This window comes from Neospora caninum, chromosome III (genome assembly GCF_000208865.1).
Source record: "Neospora caninum Liverpool complete genome, chromosome III".
NCBI classification, from domain to species: domain Eukaryota; phylum Apicomplexa; class Conoidasida; order Eucoccidiorida; family Sarcocystidae; genus Neospora; species Neospora caninum.
The window spans coordinates 1,491,365-1,513,381 of NC_018388.1; the positions used below are offsets into that span (position 1 = coordinate 1,491,365).

The 22,017-nt window shown below is 54.6% G+C and overlaps 3 protein-coding genes across 3 annotated transcripts in view; 2 read left to right on the top strand and 1 right to left on the bottom strand.

Moving 5' to 3' along the window:
- Positions 1 to 1,011: 1,011 nt before the first annotated feature.
- NCLIV_008640 (uncharacterized protein) lies at positions 1,012 to 2,457 on the bottom strand (the record flags this gene model as incomplete). The annotated part of the gene is made up of 1 exon (XM_003880380.1): positions 1,012 to 2,457. One exon carries the CDS (start codon positions 2,455 to 2,457, stop codon positions 1,012 to 1,014), a length of 1,446 nt encoding a protein of 481 aa, XP_003880429.1.
- A 4,875-nt stretch (positions 2,458 to 7,332) lies between these two features.
- Positions 7,333 to 9,853, top strand: NCLIV_008650 (hypothetical protein; the record flags this gene model as incomplete). Its single annotated transcript, XM_003880381.1, has 3 exons — positions 7,333 to 7,607; positions 9,131 to 9,299; positions 9,614 to 9,853. 3 exons carry the CDS (start codon positions 7,333 to 7,335, stop codon positions 9,851 to 9,853), a joined length of 684 nt encoding a protein of 227 aa, XP_003880430.1.
- A 2,962-nt stretch (positions 9,854 to 12,815) lies between these two features.
- Positions 12,816 to 22,017, top strand: part of NCLIV_008660 (putative adenylate and guanylate cyclase catalytic domain-containing protein) — a gene marked incomplete at both ends in the record, with an annotated part of 34,792 nt that continues 25,590 nt past the window's right edge. Inside the window, 9 exons of the mRNA XM_003880382.1 lie at positions 12,816 to 12,831; positions 13,984 to 14,217; positions 14,538 to 16,748; positions 17,052 to 17,238; positions 17,563 to 17,855; positions 18,145 to 18,531; positions 18,895 to 19,871; positions 20,304 to 20,854; positions 21,201 to 21,595. Of these exons, the coding sequence (XP_003880431.1) occupies positions 12,816 to 12,831; positions 13,984 to 14,217; positions 14,538 to 16,748; positions 17,052 to 17,238; positions 17,563 to 17,855; positions 18,145 to 18,531; positions 18,895 to 19,871; positions 20,304 to 20,854; positions 21,201 to 21,595 (5,251 nt within the window). The remainder of the gene's footprint in view (positions 12,832 to 13,983; positions 14,218 to 14,537; positions 16,749 to 17,051; positions 17,239 to 17,562; positions 17,856 to 18,144; positions 18,532 to 18,894; positions 19,872 to 20,303; positions 20,855 to 21,200; positions 21,596 to 22,017) is intronic.

The following is a 22,017-nucleotide window of genomic DNA, read 5'->3' on the forward strand; positions in this document are numbered from 1 at the left end:
TTAGCGCCTTGTCTTCCTAAAATGTGTAAGAATGACATAGTTACCAACACATACCCAGTTTATCGTAAATCAATAATCTCTAAAAAAATGCACAATGAACGGATTTCTGTGCTGCTTTAGGGAGATCTTGACCGCCTGTTGACACTGAGGCGGAGCTGGAGGAAACGTCCTCCAACTCGTTGTTGCAACGCTGGGAAAGACGACGGCAGATACTGGAAGGAGAGCTAATGAAAACTCTACGTCACTGGCGCAACATTATGAATATCGCGCGCCTTTTCCTTCTTCAGGGAGGGACAGGGCCATTGATTTGACTAATCTGTGCATCGGCCGGAAACACGGTTGCCGCAATACTGTGATCATTTTGTTCAGCAACAAGCGCGAGTTCGACAGAAAGTCAAGGAGGTCCCCCTCCAGCACTTAGGCAGGCTCAGGTTAGTTTCGCGTCGATCTACACCCGCCCTACACTCAGAAAAAGAAGACCCAAACTGAAGCTCCACCAGAAGTCGTGGGCAATTACACATTGCTTCATCCCCCCCTACCTCTCACTTAAAAACCAGCGAAACCGACTTTTTAGGCAGTTGTTTGAGGGCTGTATTCCGCAAAACTGGCGGTCGTCAGAATACAGGATGAGTGAATTTGTGGATGTACGGCGAACAACGTTCATACTGCTCAGCAGGATGGTGCCCGGCAGACTCCACCGACAGCGAACGAGGTGAACCGCATGAATAGAACTACCGCATTGGGAAGCATGCCTCACAAACCCGGTGTTTTGCACAAGTAGGTAACCGCAAGTTTTTGACCGGGAATGCCTTTCATGATACAGAAGACGGGCTCCCAACTATTGTGCAAATTCGCCCGCTCAATGAAGAACTGCGCCTCGTTGAGCGCAATACTTTCTGTCCAACACATACCAGACGAGGACGAAGCGATTGTGTTTGAAGTCCGACGAAGAGAACGACAAACACAGTTTATGGGCCCCAGGCGCCCCCACGTCGGAACATTCGCATGAAATCAGCATTTCTGAAAAAGAAAGAGATCGAGTGCTGGGAATGAGCAGCTAGCGGGAGTGGTTCTAGGCAGACCGTGAACCGAATCAGCATTTGCCCTAACATACTTTATCAGAGTGCTCGTTCGCCAGACTTCTTCGGGGGTTCGGCGCTGCACCCCTTGCAGACGCAGTAGGCATGACAGAATGTCTTTCACCGCATCTGGGACAATAGTACGACAATCCTGGATCGTGTTATTCAGCTGATGACCCAGGAACGGCAACAAGGCGAGGGATCTTACTTTCCTTTCTGGGTCACCAAATTCAAACTCGGACATGTTATATGGGAGCCGATCGTACCAGAGAAGAAACAGCGTGACACCCAATGCCCACGAATCTCTGATGGGTGTGGAGATTATCTGCCCTTCTGGATGGCGAATCAAGGAGATGGCGGTGTCCGGGTCGAGGTACAGAGGGTTTTCTGGAACGACAAATTCCTCTGGTCTCCCTGTGTACCTTCCTGCGCGGCGAATGCTGCGGAGGTATACATGGCCCTTAAAGTCTAGCATGAAACTGTCGAGAGACAAATTTCGATGAATACACCCACTTCCATGAAACTTGGTAACCAGGTCCAAACACTGCTCCGTCAATACCAGCTTGGCCGACATGCCCAGAGAAAGGAAAGGAAGTTCTTCTATTGTACAGGCCATACGAGGATAGATTACGAAGAACCTCGTCGAAATCAGCGATGGGCCGACGCGTAGCATTTCTGCGGAGATGCCTGTGACGTAGCCCCAGCAAAGAGGGACTAGCAACCCTTGTTTAGCCATGAGGGAGAGCGGGTCATCCTGGGCAGTCAGTCTCCGGATGCTGAACTCATGCTTCAGCCTTCTAGCCACCTCCTTGTCGACCATCCTCCTCGCATGACCGACGTAGCTTGGATCGTTGAACGCCTTATTTACATCAATCACGCTGCTGCTTATCAAGAATACCTTTGCGGCATAAGGATAATCAATTCCGTGTACAGGGCCCAGTTCAAAGTAAACGGACTTTGTCCCCAGTCCCAGCACATTCCCCCTTCGGAACCACAACCGCGAAGGTCGGAGAGAACCAGGTCTCCACGGATGGCACTCAAAAACGAACTGGCAAGGAAGTTGACGGTGCAGCGAGCCGATCACTTGCCTGCTTGCGTACGACATAGTGAAGACACTGGCATCTGCCTCTGTGGCAGCGGCCGCCAGTTCGTCCCATCCCTGCTGTTCATCGAACGGAATTGGCAGAGCGTCTAAAGCAGTTTCGCGATCTATATCTTCTCTCAGAGCACCAGGATGTCTATCTTTCTGAGTTTCCTCGCCATCTTCCCGTAATGTCCTACAGCTGCCACAACGTGCCGGCCAGGGCGGCAAAATTGACAGGCAGCGAGCAGTTCCGGGGGTCGCCCGAAACAGGCGCTTCAGTCGTGACTTGGCCATGTTCGAGAGCAACCGTTACAGCAGACGAACTGTGGTTTTACCATAATAAAGGAGTATCCCTTGAGGTGTAGAGACGGGCACAAGCGCCGGACTTGCCACTGCCGATTGTTACCGAACATAGCATACACAATAGACCGATCGATGCTAGTTGTGGTGAGGCTGGTGCAGCCCGATTTTCAACAGTCCCTTGACTGCCCCCTGATGGAACCGTAAAACCTCCAGCCAGAATTCTTTTCTCGGCCAAATAATCAACAGAGCAAAACAGAATTCTACATCGGCAAGACCGGTGTGGAGAAAAAATGCTCTTCGGGGAGGCTTCGACAGAAGCCAGCGCAGAAAAAATCCCCCCCCCTTAAGGGGCTGACCTGTTCAGTTGAATTCGTAAATGGTGAACCGGTAGCGCGGATATCTGTCGTAAACAGCTGCAGCTGCAGCATGGAATCAAAAGTTACACATACCAGATCACTAAACAAAGCGCAAATCAACTGGAAAGTCGAAGGCGTGGACCAGCGAGAAGCTGACGATCCGTTTTTTGACACCATCGCTGTGAGGTCGCGTAAGCTCGAAAGCCTTACTGAGCACAGCCCGGAAAACACAATCTGTTCACCGGGCACCCTTGCCTGGCACCTTGTCCACACGCCTTTGGGATCTACAGGACAGCTGGATGGTGTATACTTTTCCTAGCATTCCCCTAAAGTGATTCGTACCCATCTTCTGCTCCTGTTGCGGGACACATATCAGATTAAAATGCAGCTTGCGGTGTTTTACCTGCCATTTTGTCCTGTAGATTAGTATCGGCTCGGCTGGTAGCTGGTGAGGTATGACTCCATAATTGGTGGGTCGTGTTCCGTCGTTGGTAGGCTGTTGAGTCTCCAAAATAGCTCACATCCGTGGGATGTCTGTGTTACATTTCCCTCACAAAGTCCTTCGACTAGAGGCTACATTTTCCTCTTCCTTATCTTTGCATCGCAAGTCAATTTCATTCCGTAGCGCCCTGAGGAAGCAGATGGCAGTTGTCCTGCCTCGGACAGTGCGACTCCTAACGGAAAGACTTCGGTGGGGTTGCAATAAGACATCAAACCATGTACCGTAAGTCATCTGGTCCTGTTAGAGGTTGTAATTTCCCATCAGCCCAACGCGCAAGCGACGTCGAGGCACACAGTCAAACTTTGGCACATACCATGCAGCCAGAGAGCATACATCCGAACGGGCACTTGACAGATGCTAACAGTGCTCACCTAGATAAATTTAGTCTGGGCCAGCTACAGCGTCACTCAGGTAACAACGGACCGGCCTCGAGGTAACTGCTGTGTCGACGAATGACCTCATGGGCGGCGCCCTCGACTTCAATCCACCAAACGGTCTACTTGTTCACAACCCAGCGCATCACCGCACGAGAGAGAGGGAGGACAAAGGTGATTCACTGTGTTTTCCAAGAGGAAGATTTTCTCAGGTTCCTCCTTTGGCATCCCCATTAAGGCTTGATGCAAAGAGTTTGGACCTGGTGCGCGAGAAGAGCAGGCCTACACTTCTAATGGTAAATAAGCGAACATGCGAAGACGAAACGCCAGGCTAGTGGAGACCCCGACAAAGAAGGGCAAAGCGGAGCTCCTATCACACTAACGTAATGGATCATTTTTGGCTGGCACTTCTCGTTAATCCGAACGCTGTTACAGTACAACCACTAGGAGACAGTCACCACCTCGGGGACCTTTCTGTCTCACCAGCCCGGGAAGCCAGAAGAGTCGGAAAGTTTGCTGTCACGTTTGTGCAGAGACCCTTTGAGTGATTGAAAAAATATTTAGGTTTGTCATCGGTATAATGGTGGTGGATTGACTGTTCGGTAATGCGCTTCTTGCCCGTCTGGTCTTCTGTGGACAATTCATGTATGCAAACACTTGGAGGCAGGTTCGTGCAAGAATTCGGAACCCTGTCAATCGCTGACAGTCAACCTCCGGAGCACTGGACCATGCCAAAACAGCGATCTTCACCGGAGGAACATCAACGTGATTGTATGTGCATCTACTCCCTTGAACACTGGTGGCGACGCAACGTATCCGGAATGCTACTGTCTTTGCGCTGCCACAGTTTTGGTATGCATGAAACTACTTCCACTTGAACACATATCCCACGCCAATACTTGCTGACTCCTTGGTCTGCCGGTCCTTCGAGAAAATGTTCCCACTTCCAACAACCACAATAACAGACCTGTTCTGACCCTGGCTGATGGCGCGGAGAAAATACACTTGTGAAAACAGATGTTGTATATGCAAAATTGCTTCGCGCTGACGACGCATATACAACATTCTGTCTTGTGGCAGCTTTTTTTGGTGGACATATATTCACTAATCAGAAATTCGCTGGGCTTCCGAAAGCAAATAGAAAGGAAGTCAGACGCTGCGTCTTTTTTCAGATGGACGTAAGACGAGCGAAGGGCAGCTACACAGAGTGCAAATGCAGCTGGGTATGCGCGCAGTAACAGGTATAACCCACGCCAGGGGATGCTTCCCTCTCAAATCGCCCTACGAGCCAGCGAGCGACTGGTGATTGGAAGACCACTCGACACAAGCATGTTGGTGGAGGACTGCGAAAAAAAGGATGAAATAACCACAACAATGCCCCGCTTTCCTTCAGGTGGAAGACAAAGTGGGTGATGGGTTCGTGGAAGACGAAAGTGAGAAGGCGGTACTGCTACCTGGAAGTGTGAGTGCTCCTTTGAGCCCCGGGTTTCCACATGCGAATCTCTGGAGGTCACGCTCAGAGAGAGCGATTATTTCTTCACCTTCTGTACTTTGCTTGGTAGCGTTCAACCGCGGCAAAATCACAAGCTGGCGTTCACTGGAAATTTGTTGCTGCACGCCCGGTTCGACGGCCGTGAATATCTGCTGAGCTGATGATTTGAAAACTCTCCTGTATCATTGGTCCGAGAGCTGTGAGTGATGCTTCCCTTAGTCCGACGACATCATGATTCAAATGAAGCACAGGTGACCAGTTTAGACTTGCGACCTCGCTGGACGAGCGGTCGGTTGCAGCCGGAGACACAGGACAGAAAAGGACTGGATTTTACCTTGTTTCCATACCGGGAAAAAATGTGCGTCTCCGCGGCGAAGATATGAAATCCCTCAGAAACCGGAAATTTAACCGAACCCCAGAAGGACCTAGAAATTTGGAGGGTGTGTCTGTGAGTTTACCCCCCATTTGCAGACACCGCCCTCCACCCCAATCAGCCTGTTGATGACTTCTCTACTACCGTTGTATTGACACATGTCCGTCTCGAGAGGCATTTGACGGCAAGCACGGTTGAATCCCTGGTGGTGCCGGCCGTCATGCGAATATAAAGTAGCCACGACTGCCACAAGTCTTAACTTTGCTTTCTCTCGTGTAGTCAGGGGTACCTAACTCCACTTCAGTGATTCAGACATGATCGAAATCTCTTAGGTATATATGTATATTTTGCTGGAACGTCTATCTTTATTCAGTGGAAGAAAATGGAAACTGGAGATCTCTGTTGCTAACAGGGAGCGTGGACACAGTCTTGCAGTTTGCACACGTGCATCGTCCCCGGATTGTCGGGCCAATGTTTAAAAAACTGCATGCGTCTCGGGATACGACGGGGGGTGCCAAAGCCAGCTGCAGCCATTTGATTGCGTCCAATCGTCTGTCTGGTCATATGCCAAGAGTACTCACATGTCCGGACTATTTTGTTTTACACTCATAATTTTGGTTTCATTGTCGGTTCAGAAGGTCGACACATTAAGAAATTACGGCTGTTAGGCCAACAGCATGGCACGACACTTAGGCCCGATTGTGCAGATGCAAGACAGCGTGAAAGACGTGATCGGGTTCTGCTACACAATTCCACCGTCTGCTCCACCATTTCTCTCTTGCTGACAAAGTGAGTCAACTATACTCCATGGAATCTCCTCTTGTCGGGCAATGTCGACACCACACGGCCTTTTTTTGAACTTCTTACGACTTTTCTGAGACCTCTGTGCCGTCTATCGCTGGTGGTCAGAGACAGGTCGATGTCGTGGGCTGAAAGGAATGAAGGAAACGTGGGGCCTGCAATATTGTGCTTGATAAGGAGATATATGCGGCAATACTCGAATGGTAACTGCTATCCGAAGCGGAAGCTGTTTTTTCGTGTATTCATCGTCCCTGTAGCGTGCAAAACAGTGTCGATCGGTCTTCCTGTAGAGCGAAGGCATGCTCAACCGGTCTTTCCGTCGTCTCACGTGGAGCCTACGTACGTAATTGCATATCTCCCTCGTATCGGCTGCCATCCCATGAGGAGCATGTGCTGTGGATGCCGCCTCTCATTTCTTGCCGTCCAGAAACTCAACTAGTTTGCAGTGCGATACCCTGACTCCCGGGACGCTATGCGCCTGCACCGTGCCTCAAATAACGGCCCATCGCCGCTGGTCCTCCAAAGTCTGCGATAGCTTTTCGTCTGTGAACGAAGCATGAGCTTTTGGCGCCTGCTTGAGCACCCGTGGTTGCATGTTCAGGGTGGTCAAAAGAGCTGTGAAGAGCGCGATTCGCCCCAATCTGCCTAACCGGGCATCCTCAGGCGTTCGTGTGGCACACTGATTAAATAGTATAGTACAGAATAGATATGGTTATGCGTAGAGCAACTTCGTTTTGGTGCTGCAATGTGAGAGCAAGAGAAAACCGGATCATCCCTCTTTGTTAGCCGTTGTTCTTCGAGCCACCCTATGTGTATGCATCCCTCCATCAGCCCATTTGTGTCTGTCGCGGTTTCCAGGAGCCCGGAGGAGCACCGCGCGCTGGCCGCTCGAACACGTGGAACCTTCTGAATCTCTTGAAGCGTTGCCGGTGTTCGTTTGAGAGAGGGAAAAAATTCCAGGAAGAAAGATGTCGCCCCCATATGTTCCTTCCGTGGCCGGGGCCGAACTGTTCGGGCACATCGAAGTCGCTCCTGCACCAAGCAGCGGCACAAAGGCTGGTCCCATTGCGGCGGAAGAGTATCAAAGAGAGCTGATAAACAATGTAGGATGTATGATCGCCGTCATCGTCGCCTTGGCTGTCTTCCAGTTCACGCCCAAGCGCAAACTCAGTGATTTTTCCGCACGAAAACTCACTCACATTTCCATGGGCACTCTTCTGCTTCTCCTCAAAACAGAAGGCAAGTTTGATATTCGATGAAACCTTTTGCGCTTTTCACTCCACGGATGAATCTGCGCCGTTGACCCTCCTCGTCACAGTGTTTTTTTTCTCCAGGGAGTGTCGTGTTGGCTGTATCCACTTGAGCGTTGTTTGTCACATACAGTGTGCAGGTGTTTACGTAGAAGAGAGTGAGGAAACTGTATTTTCCAGTAACCGGTTGGTTTCCTTTGTTGATGCTCAAAGCTTCCACTTTTGTGTGCGTTGCTAAAGACAATTACCATAGCTTTTGCCTGCGCGGCCCTAGCTTCGTGGATGAGAACCAGGCATGCATCTGCATCTGGATGCTCGAGTGAAAAACATGCGAGCAGACGGGAAAAATGTATTGGTTAGGGCCCTCTTAGCAGTGCAGCAGCTGGTCTCGGTAGGAAGCTTCGTCGAAGACTAGAAGGGTAGTTCTGTAAATCTGGATCAAAAAAAGGCGTACACCCGGTGTGAATCTCACTAACTGTTGTTTCTTTGTGTCTGACTGAGAAATTAGGGAAGATTATCAGCATCGCCATTGTTCAGAGATCCCCGACACATTGAGGGTTTCTCGCATTGGAAGGTCGTGAGCCTTATACATCGAACGTACAGTAATTCGCATCCCGCGGACGTCACGTTTTTTGGTGGCATGCGGGTTTTCCGGCGTTGGATGCTGCAGGACATTCCTACGTCAAGATTTTTATTATCATCGTTGCCGTATGTGCTATTCTGTCGTCATTATATAAACCTCTGAGGTACGTTCTTGCTGAGATATGCGTACTTATCCTTTTCCTTTTGGTTATCGCCAGCTGCGTCTCTGCCGGATCTATTTCCTTCAATCGTCCTCTCGACGCTGCCACAGCTGAGCACACGTCACCCAGTGGGCTTTGATGCTGGCGTCTTCGCAGCTTGGCTCACCCGTGTCGAAACTTGCTTGTGAAGTTGGTTAAGACTGACTAATTGGATGTCACGGGGATACGGTGCAGCCGAACAGCGCTGAGAGACGCGAGGTCGGAAGCACGTATTTCTGTAGATATTTGCAGCCTTGAATAAAAGCCGGCGGTTTACAGCGCAAAATAGACACCAGGAGTTTCGAAGGTTGATTGTTCGTGTCCAAGCCTTCGATATTAGATCTGGGAAATCTGCCAGCGTCTCCCGCGACTCAGCGCGGCCTCCAGAGCCCGTCAAAGCGATGTGTAAATGAACTGTATCTAGGTGCACGTGTCTTACTTCCATGATCCGTATTTTACACAGCTGCAGATAAGCTCCAATGTTCTTGCAATCCACAAACCAAGAGATACTGAAGGCCGCGCGGAGGGGCCCTCTCTGTTCACAGCCTGCGCATTGCATGTGTGTATCGGTCAAGACAGGCGAATGCAGAAACAATTCTCGTCGGCTTCTCATTATGTTTGTCGTCTCTAGCTTGGCCGTTTCTTGTTTGCTCTGGTTGACTCGTTTTCCGTTCCCTAAGATCTTACTAGTGAAACGCTACGCACGAATATGTCGCCTGTGTCTTGTGATTCAGATTTGCGAAGAAGCGTGACAAAGGAGTTATCCTGTTCAACGCCATTGTGGCCGTGTGGGCAGTCTTTGACCTCCCTTTCTCTGCCTTGGCTCCGATGTTCTATGCCGACCCATGTGGTGCTATCGTTGGGACACTCGTCGAATCCCCAAAGTGGAAGGGAGACAAGACGGTATGCCCAGCTGACTGCGGTGCCTCGCCTGATTCTTGCCTTTCGTATTTGGGTGGTTTCCGGTACCAAGAGGTGTCGATCACTGCAAGAGAAAAGTGGTTGGTGCTGGTGAGATTTGTTTGCAAGAGAAAAGTGGTCGGTGCTGGTGAGATTTGTTTGCAAGCGTACAGTGGAAGGAACGAACTGACCATCGCAGCAACGAGACCGACGGGTGAGCCCCGCCCAGCTCCTGTCCACAGCAAAACCCGGTTCATTCCCGGCTTGTCAGTTGCGTACGCGTTCGCTTTTCCCTTCCTTCATGTTTGATTTTTCAGGTCGCTGGAAGCGCCGCGGTCTTTGTTGTGACACTCTTAGCTGCATACAGTGTGGAGTGCATCTGGCACCGCGTCGTCCTGGCGGTGCTCTGCACCATTTTGGAGGCCGTTGGGGGAGACTATGACAACATGCTTATGAGCGCTCCAGTAATCGCCTACTACTTCCTTTTTCAGCATCAACAGCACGCGGTCAACGACGCGTGGGGCGGCCTGAGCATCCGAGGAGGCTTTTCATCCTAGAGCGGCTGGTGAAAGCTGTTTCCATTCAGCAGGCAATTTCGGAGACAAGAATGCACGACGGCGCAGAGAGGACACGCTGCTTCAGCAGGATGTGAAGAGAACTGAACTGCCACATCAAGTTGCGGATGCGCCGTAGAACAGCGGTTCCACGTGCGTAAGTAGATGCTGAGACTGGATTCTGGTGGACGTGTTGACTAGGGCAGACCACACTAGTGGACAGGCGCGGGGATGCTGTAGATGATGCTATAGGTGCCCATACGCTGGTGCGTAGCGGTATGCCTTTCCCGGAGTCTGTGCCCCTTCAGGACGGTATGCGGCCGCGATTCTTTTTCTGCCTGAAATGGATCGTTCCGTCCGTTTCACCGTATATCTAGAGAACACAGGGAAAATGAATGCCAGGATATTCGTATAAACTGAGCTCGGGAAAGTACTCTAGTGTCCTTCTAGGAACTACCACTTCAGGCACGTCTCGGTTGTTCGGTACTCCTGCTAATCACGGTTGAAGGAAGATGCGGAGACAAGCATGTGCGCCGATATCCATGCCTTTCCTTGATGATTTATTGTATACATGACGGTAGTCAGGTGAGCAGCAGGTTGCGGTTCGAGCGACATTGTCGTGTGCTCAGCTTTCTCTCTATTAGTCGCTAACGCTTTTTCTGCAAACTTCCATATTCACGTTCAACTGAAGAAGCAGCGACGCTCCGTCGCTCATGGGCCTTGCCTCGGACAACGATATACACGGGCCGCCATACGGCCTGACACACGGCTGTGGAATGCTGTAACTCGGCTTCCTGCCGCAGTCGCACTAAGTCTCTTGTCAGGAAGTAGAGTCCCATTCCATTTCAAACCTTTTTTATTGCACGGAAATCTCGCAGCTGCTGTTGACTCCCCTCATCGGCCAGGAAAAACCTAGCGCATCACAGGACACCGGCCATACCTTCTGCCGTCTGCTGTAGAGCACGCAAACTGATTCCAAGATCAGAGATGGGTCACTGAAAAGACCTCCAAATGCGAGGTTCACGTCGTACGAGAACTGGCAGATGCTTCAGACTTGAGAGCCAGTCGAAAAAAGTCGTTTTTTTTTCCAATGACCCTCGCCAGTCCGAGAGTCGGTTGAGTTGGCCCCAGGCTGGGCCAGGTGCCTCCGTGCCATCTGAAGCGGAAGCGCGGAAAAAGGAGTTTACAACCGAAGTGTTCGTAGCAATTTCCCCAGGTTTAGAAAAAACTTCCCTCCAAAGTCACCCAAAGAAGGAGAAAGCGAGACACAGACTCCACGGAGAACTGGTAGCGAGTTTCTGCAGGTTTTCGAGGGCCCTTCTCTCGCGCGTTATATGCGGCGGGACAGATGAACCGTGCAGAAGAAAATGGACAGATATTGGTCTCCCCGCTTGTAGAGAGGAGGATTTGAGGACGAGAGAGGCTCTACACACGCTAAATCAAAGGGAAATTTGCCCGCGGAATTCTTACCTGTGTGTGTTTTGCTTGCTCTCGTCCTGAACAGGGACGGAGCCGCCCGGTAGAAAACGTATCGATTCTCTCTGTCGTGCGCCCCAGCGTGTTGAGAGAAGACGCTCATCGCTCCGAGAGACGAGATTCTTGGACAACATACAGAACCGTGTGGCTTTCCCGTTCGGGTCTCTTGTCCGTCGAAATCCATCGAAAAGGCCCTCTCTTGCCGCCAGTCTCTGACGAGTTTCCGGTTGTTTTGCTTTTGTTACAGCCACTGCTTGGGGTGTTTTGTGGTTGGCTGATTGACGGTCGTCTTCGCCGCTGTGTGTTCTCTGTCGCTTCTCTGTGTGTCCCTTGAATTTCCCTTTTCGTCAGCGAGGCGACCGCCGTTGAAAAAAGTTTTCGAGAAAATATGTACAACAACGATACAACTCCCCGGTTGTCCCGTTTCCCTCTGTCCGACCCTCTGGTCGCCTGCCGTCTTCTCGGCGTTGTTTGCCGTCCGTCCTCGGGTGGCGTCTTGATTTTTTTCGGCCATCGATTCCTCCACGTTCTCGATCTGTTTTTGGTTCTCTACCGTGACAACATATTTCCTCCTATCGTCTAGCCTGCTTTGACCCTGGTCCAGAAAAGACGAGTCTCTTCGCGGGAACGCATCCTCCCGCCGTTCCGTTGTGATAGTCCTCCTGCTGCAACCCCCCCTCTCCTTCGACTTCCCTCACACCGCGCCTCTGCTGCTGTCTCTCGAGGCATTTTTTCGCAAGATATTTCAATCCACTCGCGAGTGTACGTGCATCTCCAACGATCTCCACGTTTTCCTCTCCATCGATCTGGCACATGCGTAGATGTACGCCGATGCATGCACTGTAGATATCCCCTGGTCTGAGTCCTGAAGCCTCTGAACCGCCGCCACTCCGCTGGCGCAACACGCGTCGACCCGTTTTTTTCTTCGACCTTCTTCCCCCCCCAAGGCGCCCTGCCTTTCGAGCGTCCAGGGCTAACGGGGGCCTGCCCGCTCTCCCTCCACTCTGTGGGTCCTGGTATCCTGCCTGCGTCGCTTTCTCTACACTCCCTTCATTGAGAAAGAAGCCGGGGAACCTACACTGACCTAAACTTTGTTTCCTCCCAGTTTTGGCCTCTCGGAAGGCCTCCGCGCCGCACAGGCATGTTTCGTGACCGTGAGGAAGCGGAAAGGAGGAGTCTCGTCGAAGCCGTTGTCCCGTTCGTCTCCGGTCGTTGGAGATCGCGTTTCATCTTTTGTGCTTCCACTTCGTTGCCATCTCGTTACGCTTCGTCGCTCTCTCTCGGTCTCCCGCTCCTCTCCCGCTTTGTCGCTGTGCCGAGGAGACTTGCCGTTTCTCTCCATTTCTGTTGAATGATTCACTGCATTACGGTCCTGGAAGAATGTACGCTACAGAACGCCGTTGACTCTCTGGGAGCAACGTAGGCAGCGCGCTGTCCCTTCGTTTCCCTCCGTTCTTCGTCTCTTCAGAAGCTCTCGAACGCGACAAAAATGAGGAAGGGGCGTAGTAAGCGAAACGGACACAGCACCAGCACGCCTTGTACTCGCGTTCAAACACCAGGCACCCGCCCTTTTGTATATATATATATATATATATATATTATAGTATATATATATATATATATTATAGTATATATATATAGATGTATTTGTTTTTGTTCGCCTATGCTGTATCTGTACACATTCTGGCCAGTAGAAAATCTCCGCAGGCACCTCATCCTGGATTCATGCCATTGCTTCCAGTCATTGTCGTTTTCATGTCGCTTTCTTTTTTCCCGTTTTTTGTGCTCTGTTTCACTTCTGCTTCTGCTGGACGAGGAGTGGCCGTTTAGATCCTTTACTACGGCGGCCCCGCTCACTTCATTGCCGTGTCCCTCCTGTACTATATCTTTTTTCCTTCTTTTTCCGAAGCGGACTGAAAGGGAGTCTCCTGCCTTTCCCTTCGCTGTTCGTCTGTGCTTCGTTCTCTGGCGCTGTAACACGCCGCTTGGCGTCTCTTTTCTCGTTCTCCGCTTCACGAAGTTTCTCGCTTTCTCTTCGCGTCGCCAAACCGAGACATTCCCGGCCCGTTGACTCCCTCTCTCGCTCGTTATTTTGATGGTGTTCGCTGTAGTGACGACTGCATTGGGCGGTCGCGTCGTCTCCTGCAATGTCGCCTTTTCTCCACGAATCCTGTGCGTTTCGCGCTGTGCCGACAAAAGTCGCCCTTCGTGGTTCTGGTTGTGCGTGTCTGCGCGTCGTCATTGTCTCTCGTTTCGAGAAGGCCTGTGTACGATATAGAAACAGGACACGGAGGCGTCCGTACGTGCGAATGCATGGGTGTGAATGCGGCCGATGTCGCGGCCGGTCAACTGTTTTTCAATTCCAGTCGTTTACTAGTTTGCTTCCTCTCCTTCCTTGCCGTTCCCCCATCAGCCGGATCGCTGGAGCGACGAAGGGGTCCGGCATCTCATCCTCCTGTGTCCTCTCGATCCTCCAAAAGGGGATCCCACGCAGGATGCACGCCAACTTCTGTCTCGCCCTGGGTGACGCACCAGGAGACACCTCTCCCTCTCTGTGTGTCTCTCCTGTTGGTCCTCTCTATACTGTGCTTCTCACCTGTGTCTCTCGGTCGCGCGCCATCCAGCTAGGGACTCGTGTCTCTTGTCCTTCTTTTCAGCTTCTCCCGCGGATCCCTCTCAACGCGTGCGGAAGCGGCCACATGACGACCCCCGAGGGCGCGGCCGCGAGCATGGCGGCGGCGCACATCCGGCTGCGAGCGCTCAGGCGATCAAGAGCGCCGAGAAGAGCCGCAACCCTAGGCATCAGTCGACGCAGAAGCAGATGTCGTTCCTCCAGGGAAAACATCAGCAGCGCGTCGGCAACGTCGTTAGTCGTCTCGGGCCCGCTGCAGGTAAAGAGTGCCCGAAGGGAAGGAACCAGGAAACAGAGAGGGAGTGTCGACGCAGCTAGCGTGTACTGGCAGGAGACCTCGGGGACAAAACTCGCGACGTCGATCTGCTGCGTCTGTGTTCACGGACGGCTGTACCTCGGATCTGGGAAAAAAGTCGAATTGGTCAGGCACCGCAATTTGTGTTATGCTCGTTTCTGGCGACGAGCGTTTTCGCCAAGTGTGTCCCGCTTGTGCTCGTCTCTTCAGGTTCGGGGCCCTGAGGTGTTTGGCTTCTAAGCCGATCCGGCGCTCTGGTTTGTGGGTTTGTGCGTTTCCCGCAGTCGGCCAGACGACGTTGATGGACAAGAAACGGAAGCTGTATAGCGACACCAGTCAGCAGCCTCTCTGGAGCTTGCGGAAAATAACCATCAACCCTACCGACAAGGATGACCTTCGCCGCTTCCCGTCGAACGCGATCTACACGCACCGGTACTCGGTGATGACGTTCGCCGTCAAGAACCTGTGGGAGCAGTTTCACCGTGTGATCAACTGGTGGTTCCTGGTCATGACCATCATTCAGGCGGTTCCGCAGCTCCACTACAACCCGAACCATGCCTGGTCGACGGCGCTGCCCTTTGCGATCGTGCTGGTCTTTGGCATGCTGAAGGATGCGTTCACAGACCTCGGCCGGAGGCAGCGAGACCGCGTGCTGAACCAGCGCGTGTGTTGCATCGTCGACGGGCACACGCCGCAGCTGCGACTGCTGCAGTGGCAAGGCGTCCGCGTGGGGAACATCCTGCGCTTGACTGACGGCGAGGAGGTGCCGGCCGACATCGTCGTTTTGGCGACCTCGAATTCGGACGGCGTGGCCTACGTAGAGACGAGCAAGCTCGACGGGGAAACAAATCTCAAGTTCAAGCAAGGGGTGAAGGAGACGCGCGGCGAGAGCTCGCCGCTTTCGATCGCAGGCATTCGAGGCCGCGTGGTGTGCGAGAAGCCGTGTGCAGTCATGGACGCCTTCACAGGCAGTCTGAAACTCGACGCTCATCCGCGCGCGACGCCTCTGGACATTGTCCACTTCATCCAGCGGGGTTCGCACATTCGCAACACGGAGTGGCTCTACGGGGTGGTCATCTACACGGGCGAAGACACGCGAATTCAAAAGAACGCCGCACCGCCGGGGTTCAAGCGCCCCCACATTGAGAAGGACATCAACACGTACCTGTTCATTTCCTTCTTCATTGTCTTCCTCACGATCCTCATCTCCGTTATGAGCAAGTGGAGCGTTCAGGAGCGCGACAGCGGTGACGCGGGCGTGGCTGAGTCCGGCTCGTCGGGAAGCTCCGGTTCCTCCAGCGTCGAGCCGGCTCAGACCTACGGCAGCAGCGTCGAGTTTATGCTCGGCTCTCGGGACTTGCTCCAGAATCCGTGGATGTCGATCCTCCGCTTCCTCGCGGTCTACGCGCCCGTTTTGCCCCTTTCTCTTCCCTTGATTCTCGACGTCGTCTATCTTCTTCAGTCGGTCCTGATTGAGGGCGACATCCACATTCGCGGCGGCGGCCGCTTGCCTTCGACGGGGCCGAGCACCGGCAGCACTAGTTCGCTGACGGTTGCTGAGGACGCGCTCCACGACGGCGAAGGAGGCCCGCTGGAGTACTCCCACGCCTCTCAGCACGCGGCCCCGTCCCAGCAGCCCCTGGCTTTTGTGTCCAAGGGACTATACAAGACTCGGCGTTTCTTGTCCGAGAAGTTCTCGTCGCGAGCGTCTGGTCGCTGGGGCGCTCACAGCGTGGAGCGCCGCGACACGCCGCGCGAGGAGGACGACGAACGCGAGACGAACGGCGAAAACGTACCCAGCGGGACGCCGGCTGTGCCGGGAAGTGGAGACCGCGGAGACGAGGAGACAGGCGAGAACGCAGAAGGCGCCGGAGAGCCCGACCACAAGGCTGACGATCGGTTGGACGTGAAGAGGCTGGACACTGCCGCCCACGCGGCTTCGCCACCGGCGACAAGCGCGTCGGAGGCTACGAACCTGCAAGATGACGACCAGGACGGTGTGCCCCCGGAGGAGAAAGCGTCCGTTTTCGGAGGACGCAGAAGCGACGAACGCGACCGGAAGTCGTCGTGCTCCAGGTACTCCGAGGGCGGCGCGGAAAAGGCCATCCACGCGACCTCAGTCGGCAGGTTCCCCGGCTCCGTGCTGCCGAACCCGTACAGCAAGTTGCACGGCGACACCACCAACGCGGGATTCGAGAGCAGCTGGCAGAACTACTCGTCGGGGCATCCAAACACGCGGTCCCTTCTCCTCGCCCCTGGAGGTGGGCCGGGCTCCTGGTGCCCCACGGGAAATTTCGATGGAGAGGATGTGTGGGCGGAAGTGCACACCCCTGCGTTGAATCCGAATCTGGGCCAGGTCGACTTCATCTTCACCGACAAAACGGGGACCATCACAGAAAACGACATGACCTTCAGCATGTGCAGCGTGGCTGGAAAAATCTACGGAATGGCCTCGTGTGGCGGCGGTTTAGACGGCGCCGAAAGCACTGACTATGGTAGGTTCACACTCCGCTAGTCGACAAAGGCTTTCGCTGCGTTTACACATTGATATATTTATAATCTCTGTTACGTCGAGGGGCTCACACACGTCGAGAAACGCATGCATGGTGCTGACTGCACATGCGCGTTGCGCGTCAGTGTGCACGTACATGCATTCCTACAAAGTGAGTGTCACGGCGACGCTGATGCTGTGGCCAGGCGCGCGGACCGGCTTTGTCTGTTACGTCTCCGCCTTTCCCGGCTGCGCCGTCTCGCCTCCACTCATATGAGGCGACGCATGTCCGGTGCATGTGCCTCAGGGTCTCGGGTATGGGCTCTAACTGCAGCCTCGTCAAGAGGCTCCCGGGACCGGCTCATGTTGCAGCCTCAGAGGACAGGCAGCGTCAGTAGCGCTCGAAGCCAGGCGATATCTGTTTCTGCGCTTGCCGAGGGCACTCCGAGACGAGTCCCCACGCTTCGGCTGAGGTCGCACACCTATCGAGGCAGGTAGGACGCAGGAATCTGCAGCAGAAACGCGGGGATGGCGTCGAAGGCTAGGAGAGGGGGACAGAGTGCATGGACCAGTCGGCTTCGTCAGCGTGTGCACGCTGCAGACTCTTCCGGATGCAGATGAGAGCGCACGACGACAGCTTCTAGGATGGAGGGCACGCGTGTGTGAATGCGGTGCGCGTCATATGTTTTTGTTTCATCTTCTGTTCACGCGGTGGCGCCTGGCCGTCGAGGTTTTACCCGCTCCGTGTCCTCTCTCCCTTTTGCTCGCCTCGCGGTCGACAGTCTCCAGTTGCTTCTGCGTGTGGGACTCTGCCGCAGGCTCCAATCGCGACTGTCGCGAACATCGCAAGATGACGAGGAGAAGGCGAAAGACTCCTCACCGGGTGCCGGGGGATCTCCGCTGTCGCGCGGCAGTTCGTCTCGCGTCTCGGGCTCGACGTCGTTCGAGGCGCACGAGGGAATTGGAGGCGATCAGGAAGACGAAGCGGGTCCCGGCGACAGAGACACCCCGTCTGCCCCGGCGGAGGGCCCGGCCTCTGGGGCGCCGCCATTGATGGTGCGTGAAGGCATTCATGGAGCGTCGCTGTGGCGAAGACCCAACGGAAGCGCCGGTGAGCCCCAGACACCCAGAAGGAGCGCCTCAGACGGTCGCAAGTCCGAGCGATGCGTACACCGATCACACGGTCACGCCTTGGACCACGCATCCAGAATGACAAACCCCTGTTTTACATCCAAGTAAATCATTCAAAAGTCAAGATCCTCTCACTCCAATGTCCCCTTGGATATGGGCAGACAAGGCTCGTATGGATCCTGCGTATATTCGGGATTGCGTCCACATGTGCGCAGTGTCAGCGGCATGGTCCTCCAACTCGTTTCCTTCCGTTTTCTTGTTTTGTCCAGGCCGGCTTTCTACGAGTAGACAGAGCAGCCGGCAGCAGTCGGAGGACGAGCGACAGCACACGGAAGGCGATGGGGGAGAGACAGAAGACGACAGGAGCACGATGTCGCGTCGAGGGCGAGAGCAGAGATACTCGCGAGAGTTCCGGGGAGGAAGCCGCAGCTCGACGTCGCAGGACGGCGAACTCAGCGACCGCCAGCCGCTACGGTGTATTCGAAGCATCGGCGATGGATATATCGTCCGAGACGTTCGAGGACCGGGGAACGCTGCGAGTATGCAGCAGTCAGGCGTGGCATTTTCGCGTCCCGTCTCGCAATTCACCTTTACATCGCGGGTGGCCGGGGACGAAAGCCCTGACGACCAGCGCCGGCTCATATTCTCAGGACGAGGTGAGGGAGCGCTGTTGGGGTAGAGGAGACATGCAGGCTGCATGTCACACTAGAGAGAGGAGCGAAATCTGCCAAAATGCACCTGGAAACGCTCGCGAAATAGTTGACACACAGAAATTGGGGGGGTTTGGGGAACGAAAAGATGCACACTCGCGCAATGCGTTTGGCACACTCGCATGTGTACAGCTTTAGATGCCTAGATGTGTCGATGGAATGTGCAGACTGCGCCGGAACGCTTCCCTTTCGGATTGGGACGCGGCATTCTGGTGTTCTGCGACATGCGTGTACGTAGTCGCGGGGACAAGAGCTTTTTCCATGTGTGTGCCGTTCGCGGCTTTGGCTGAAAAATATGCATGTCCACAGGCTCGCCTCGCAGTGTGTCCCCGCCCTCGGAGCGCGGCGTCGCCTCGCCATCGATTGGGGAAGAGGGCCCGCCGCTGTCGCCGCAAGTGAGTCCCACGGGGTCTGGACCGAGAGCGCGAAGGGGGCCGCGCGGCTCGTTGTTCATGCCCGCGGTTGAGGAGGAGGACGAGCACGACAGCTACTCGCGGGCACGCAGTCGCGACCTGCACGCAGGCATACCCCCGCATCTTTCTCCTTCTCCGAGCCGGGCTGGCGTCCCGTTTTTGTACGACGATATCGAGTTTCCCACCGGCTTTCGTGAGACGCCGATGGAAGGCCAGATTCGGAGAAACTGCGACTTCTACGACGCGTCAATTTTCACGGACTTGGCTCGCAGAGATCTGCGCAGTCACCGCATCAACGAGTTCATCAAATGTATGGCCCTCTGCAACACGGTCGTCCCCTGGGTGTACACAGCGATGCCATGCTCGTCGGGAGGCCCTGGGATGTCCTCGACAGCCAACTTCTCCGCCGCTGCTTACCCGACCGGGGGCCCAGGCAATTCCCTGTTCTCTTGCTCCGCCTCCGTCTTCACCGCCCCCGCCACTGCCGTCACAGGCTTCACCTCCGGCGCCCAGCATGCTGCGGATGTGTCCGAGGTCGCTGCGGCGGACGACGAGGAGGAGAAAAACCTGTCTGAGCTGCTTCTGCCCACGGGGCTGGGAGGGGCGCCAGGCCCAGGTGGGGCCAAGGGAGACCCTCAGCTCCTGCCTCTGCTCGGGCGTCAAGGACAAACTGGTGGGGGCTTCGCTGCTTCGGGCGCAGGCGTCTCGTCTCCCGGAGGGGGCGCCGGCGGGGCAGGAGGCCCGGGGGCTCGCGGGCACGTGGGGCTCCACGCCTCAAGGCGGACGCGTGCAGGCAGCGAGTGCTCCCGAGGGGCGACCTCCAGAGCCGTCCCGTTGCTCGGCACCGATGCAGCAGGAGCAGGCGGCGGACCGGTAGGGAGACGCACCCGGAAGAACCGAGTACAAAAATTGGCGGGCAGAGTGCCGACAGAGACATGGAAAGAATGAACGTCTGAAGGCTATGCAGAGAAGACGCGAACCGACAGAATTCGCCGTGTCTATAGATAGACGCATCATCCCGTTTCTTCGGTCTTTTTTTCTACGGTTCCTTACATCTGTAGATTTGCATGAGTCGTTGGGGCACTTGGACCCCCCCGCCATATATCTATACCTATACAGAGATTGATATATGTCGTTGCATGATAAAGAATTGACCAGTTGTGGTGCTTTCTTGGGCCTCGGCTGAGAAATCACCCTATCTTGTTTTTGGATGTTTGGGGAGAATGGTGAGTGCATGGGCTTCCGTGTCTCGCCTGTGTGTTTCACTGCCGCGTTTTTCTCTCGTGTTGCCGATATCGTTTCCAGGACTATCTGCCTTCGCCTCGACCCACCTCGTCTTCAGGCCCAACGAATTCTTCGACGGCGTCGCTGGGCGAGGCAGCGAAGCAGAAGCCGGCTGAGTCGCCGGAAGTTCCATCTGCCAGTGCGTCTCCGCCCGCAAAGGAGGGCGAAGAAGCCCCGAGCTCCACGCCACGCTGCGTGTTTGCGCCGTCCGCTGTGGTGCCGCAATCGGTGCTGCGGTCGCACACGGGCGCAGGCGGGCTTCGTCCGTCAAAGAGCTTGGCCCGCGGCGTTTCCTTCAAAGAGAAACATGAGGAATTTGCGTTCAGCAAAGATGACGACACGGCAACCTTGGACCAAGACGACACACATAGCGGCGCCGAGGAGGACCCAGACGTCGACGACGGTGCTGGCGCGGACGACGAGCAAGGGAAGGGCGATGACGAGGAATGCGTGAAGGCGTCCGAGAGGTTGATGAAGGCGAAAAAGAATCGGAGCGCCTCTGCGAGCCTCATGAGTCTGAAGTCCAAGGTCACTGCGAGCGGCCGGGATGTCGCCGATCTGCTGTTCAGAAGGTGGGCTCGCAAGACGTGACGAGTGAACGGAAGCGAAAGACTATCTCTCGATACACTCGCGTGCACTGGTCTCGTCTCGGCCCGTCGTTTCGGCATCCATGTCCTGTTCCTCGGCGCCCCCGCTCCTGATGAACGCTTTTCGCCTCTACTCTCCGTGGGTGCCCGCGATTTTTCTTCGCTGTCGCAGACATGCACACGTTTTCCTCCGTCTGGTTCCGTCGTGATTTTTTCTCGCTTGGACCGCTTCTGTGCGTGCGCACGTGCTTTATCGAGAACCCTTCCGCGACGGTGCGGATTCGTCCCCTTGTGATTTTTTCCGTGCCGCGTTTTCTCTGACTGCTCGCAGAGCCTCCCGCGGCCACACCGGAACGGACACCGAGCCCATGCCGAGTTTGTCTGCGCGGACCATGGGCCGGGCGCCGTCTCTGGACAGGGGCCACCACCCGCCGACGCACGCCGGTATCAGCACAGTGACGGCAGGTGGTGACGGTCGCGGGAATTTGATCAACATCATCAAGTACCAGGCTTCTTCCCCCGATGAGGAGTGCCTCGTCTCTGCGGCGTCCCACATGGGCTACACGTTAGTTTCGCGCACGAACAACTACGCTACTCTGAACATTAACGGACAAGAGCGACGGTGGCAAATCATCGGCGTCAACGAGTTCACCCAGAAGCGCGGCCGCATGAGCATCGTGGTTCGGCCCCAAGACTGGACGGAAGGCTCCATTCTCTACGTCAAAGGTACACCAACCTCTTTGGCAGCTTCTCAGAGAACGTACTGCGCTGGATACGGCCTGTCCGAAATGCGGTCTGCCTGGAGCGCCTCTCTTTGGAACAAAGTGTGGCTTTTGCGAAGGGGTGAGGGAGAGGGGCTGCTTCTCTCCTGCGCCACGCTCTCACCTATCGCTGCTTGTGATCACCCGGAGGAAAGAAACTCGTGGAAGAGCGGCCGGTGGGTCGGTGTCTAGGCGTCGTTTTCCGTGCCTTCGCTCGAAGGTCGGAGTTACTTCCGACTGCTTCGTCGCTGAATTGCAGGGGACCGGAAAAGAGTTCCTTTCTCTGTTTCCCCACCTCACAGCCCTCTCGCTCTCTTTCTTTCTCTCTTCCGGACATATATATATATATATATATATATATATATCTGCGTTGGCTTCCACCTTTTT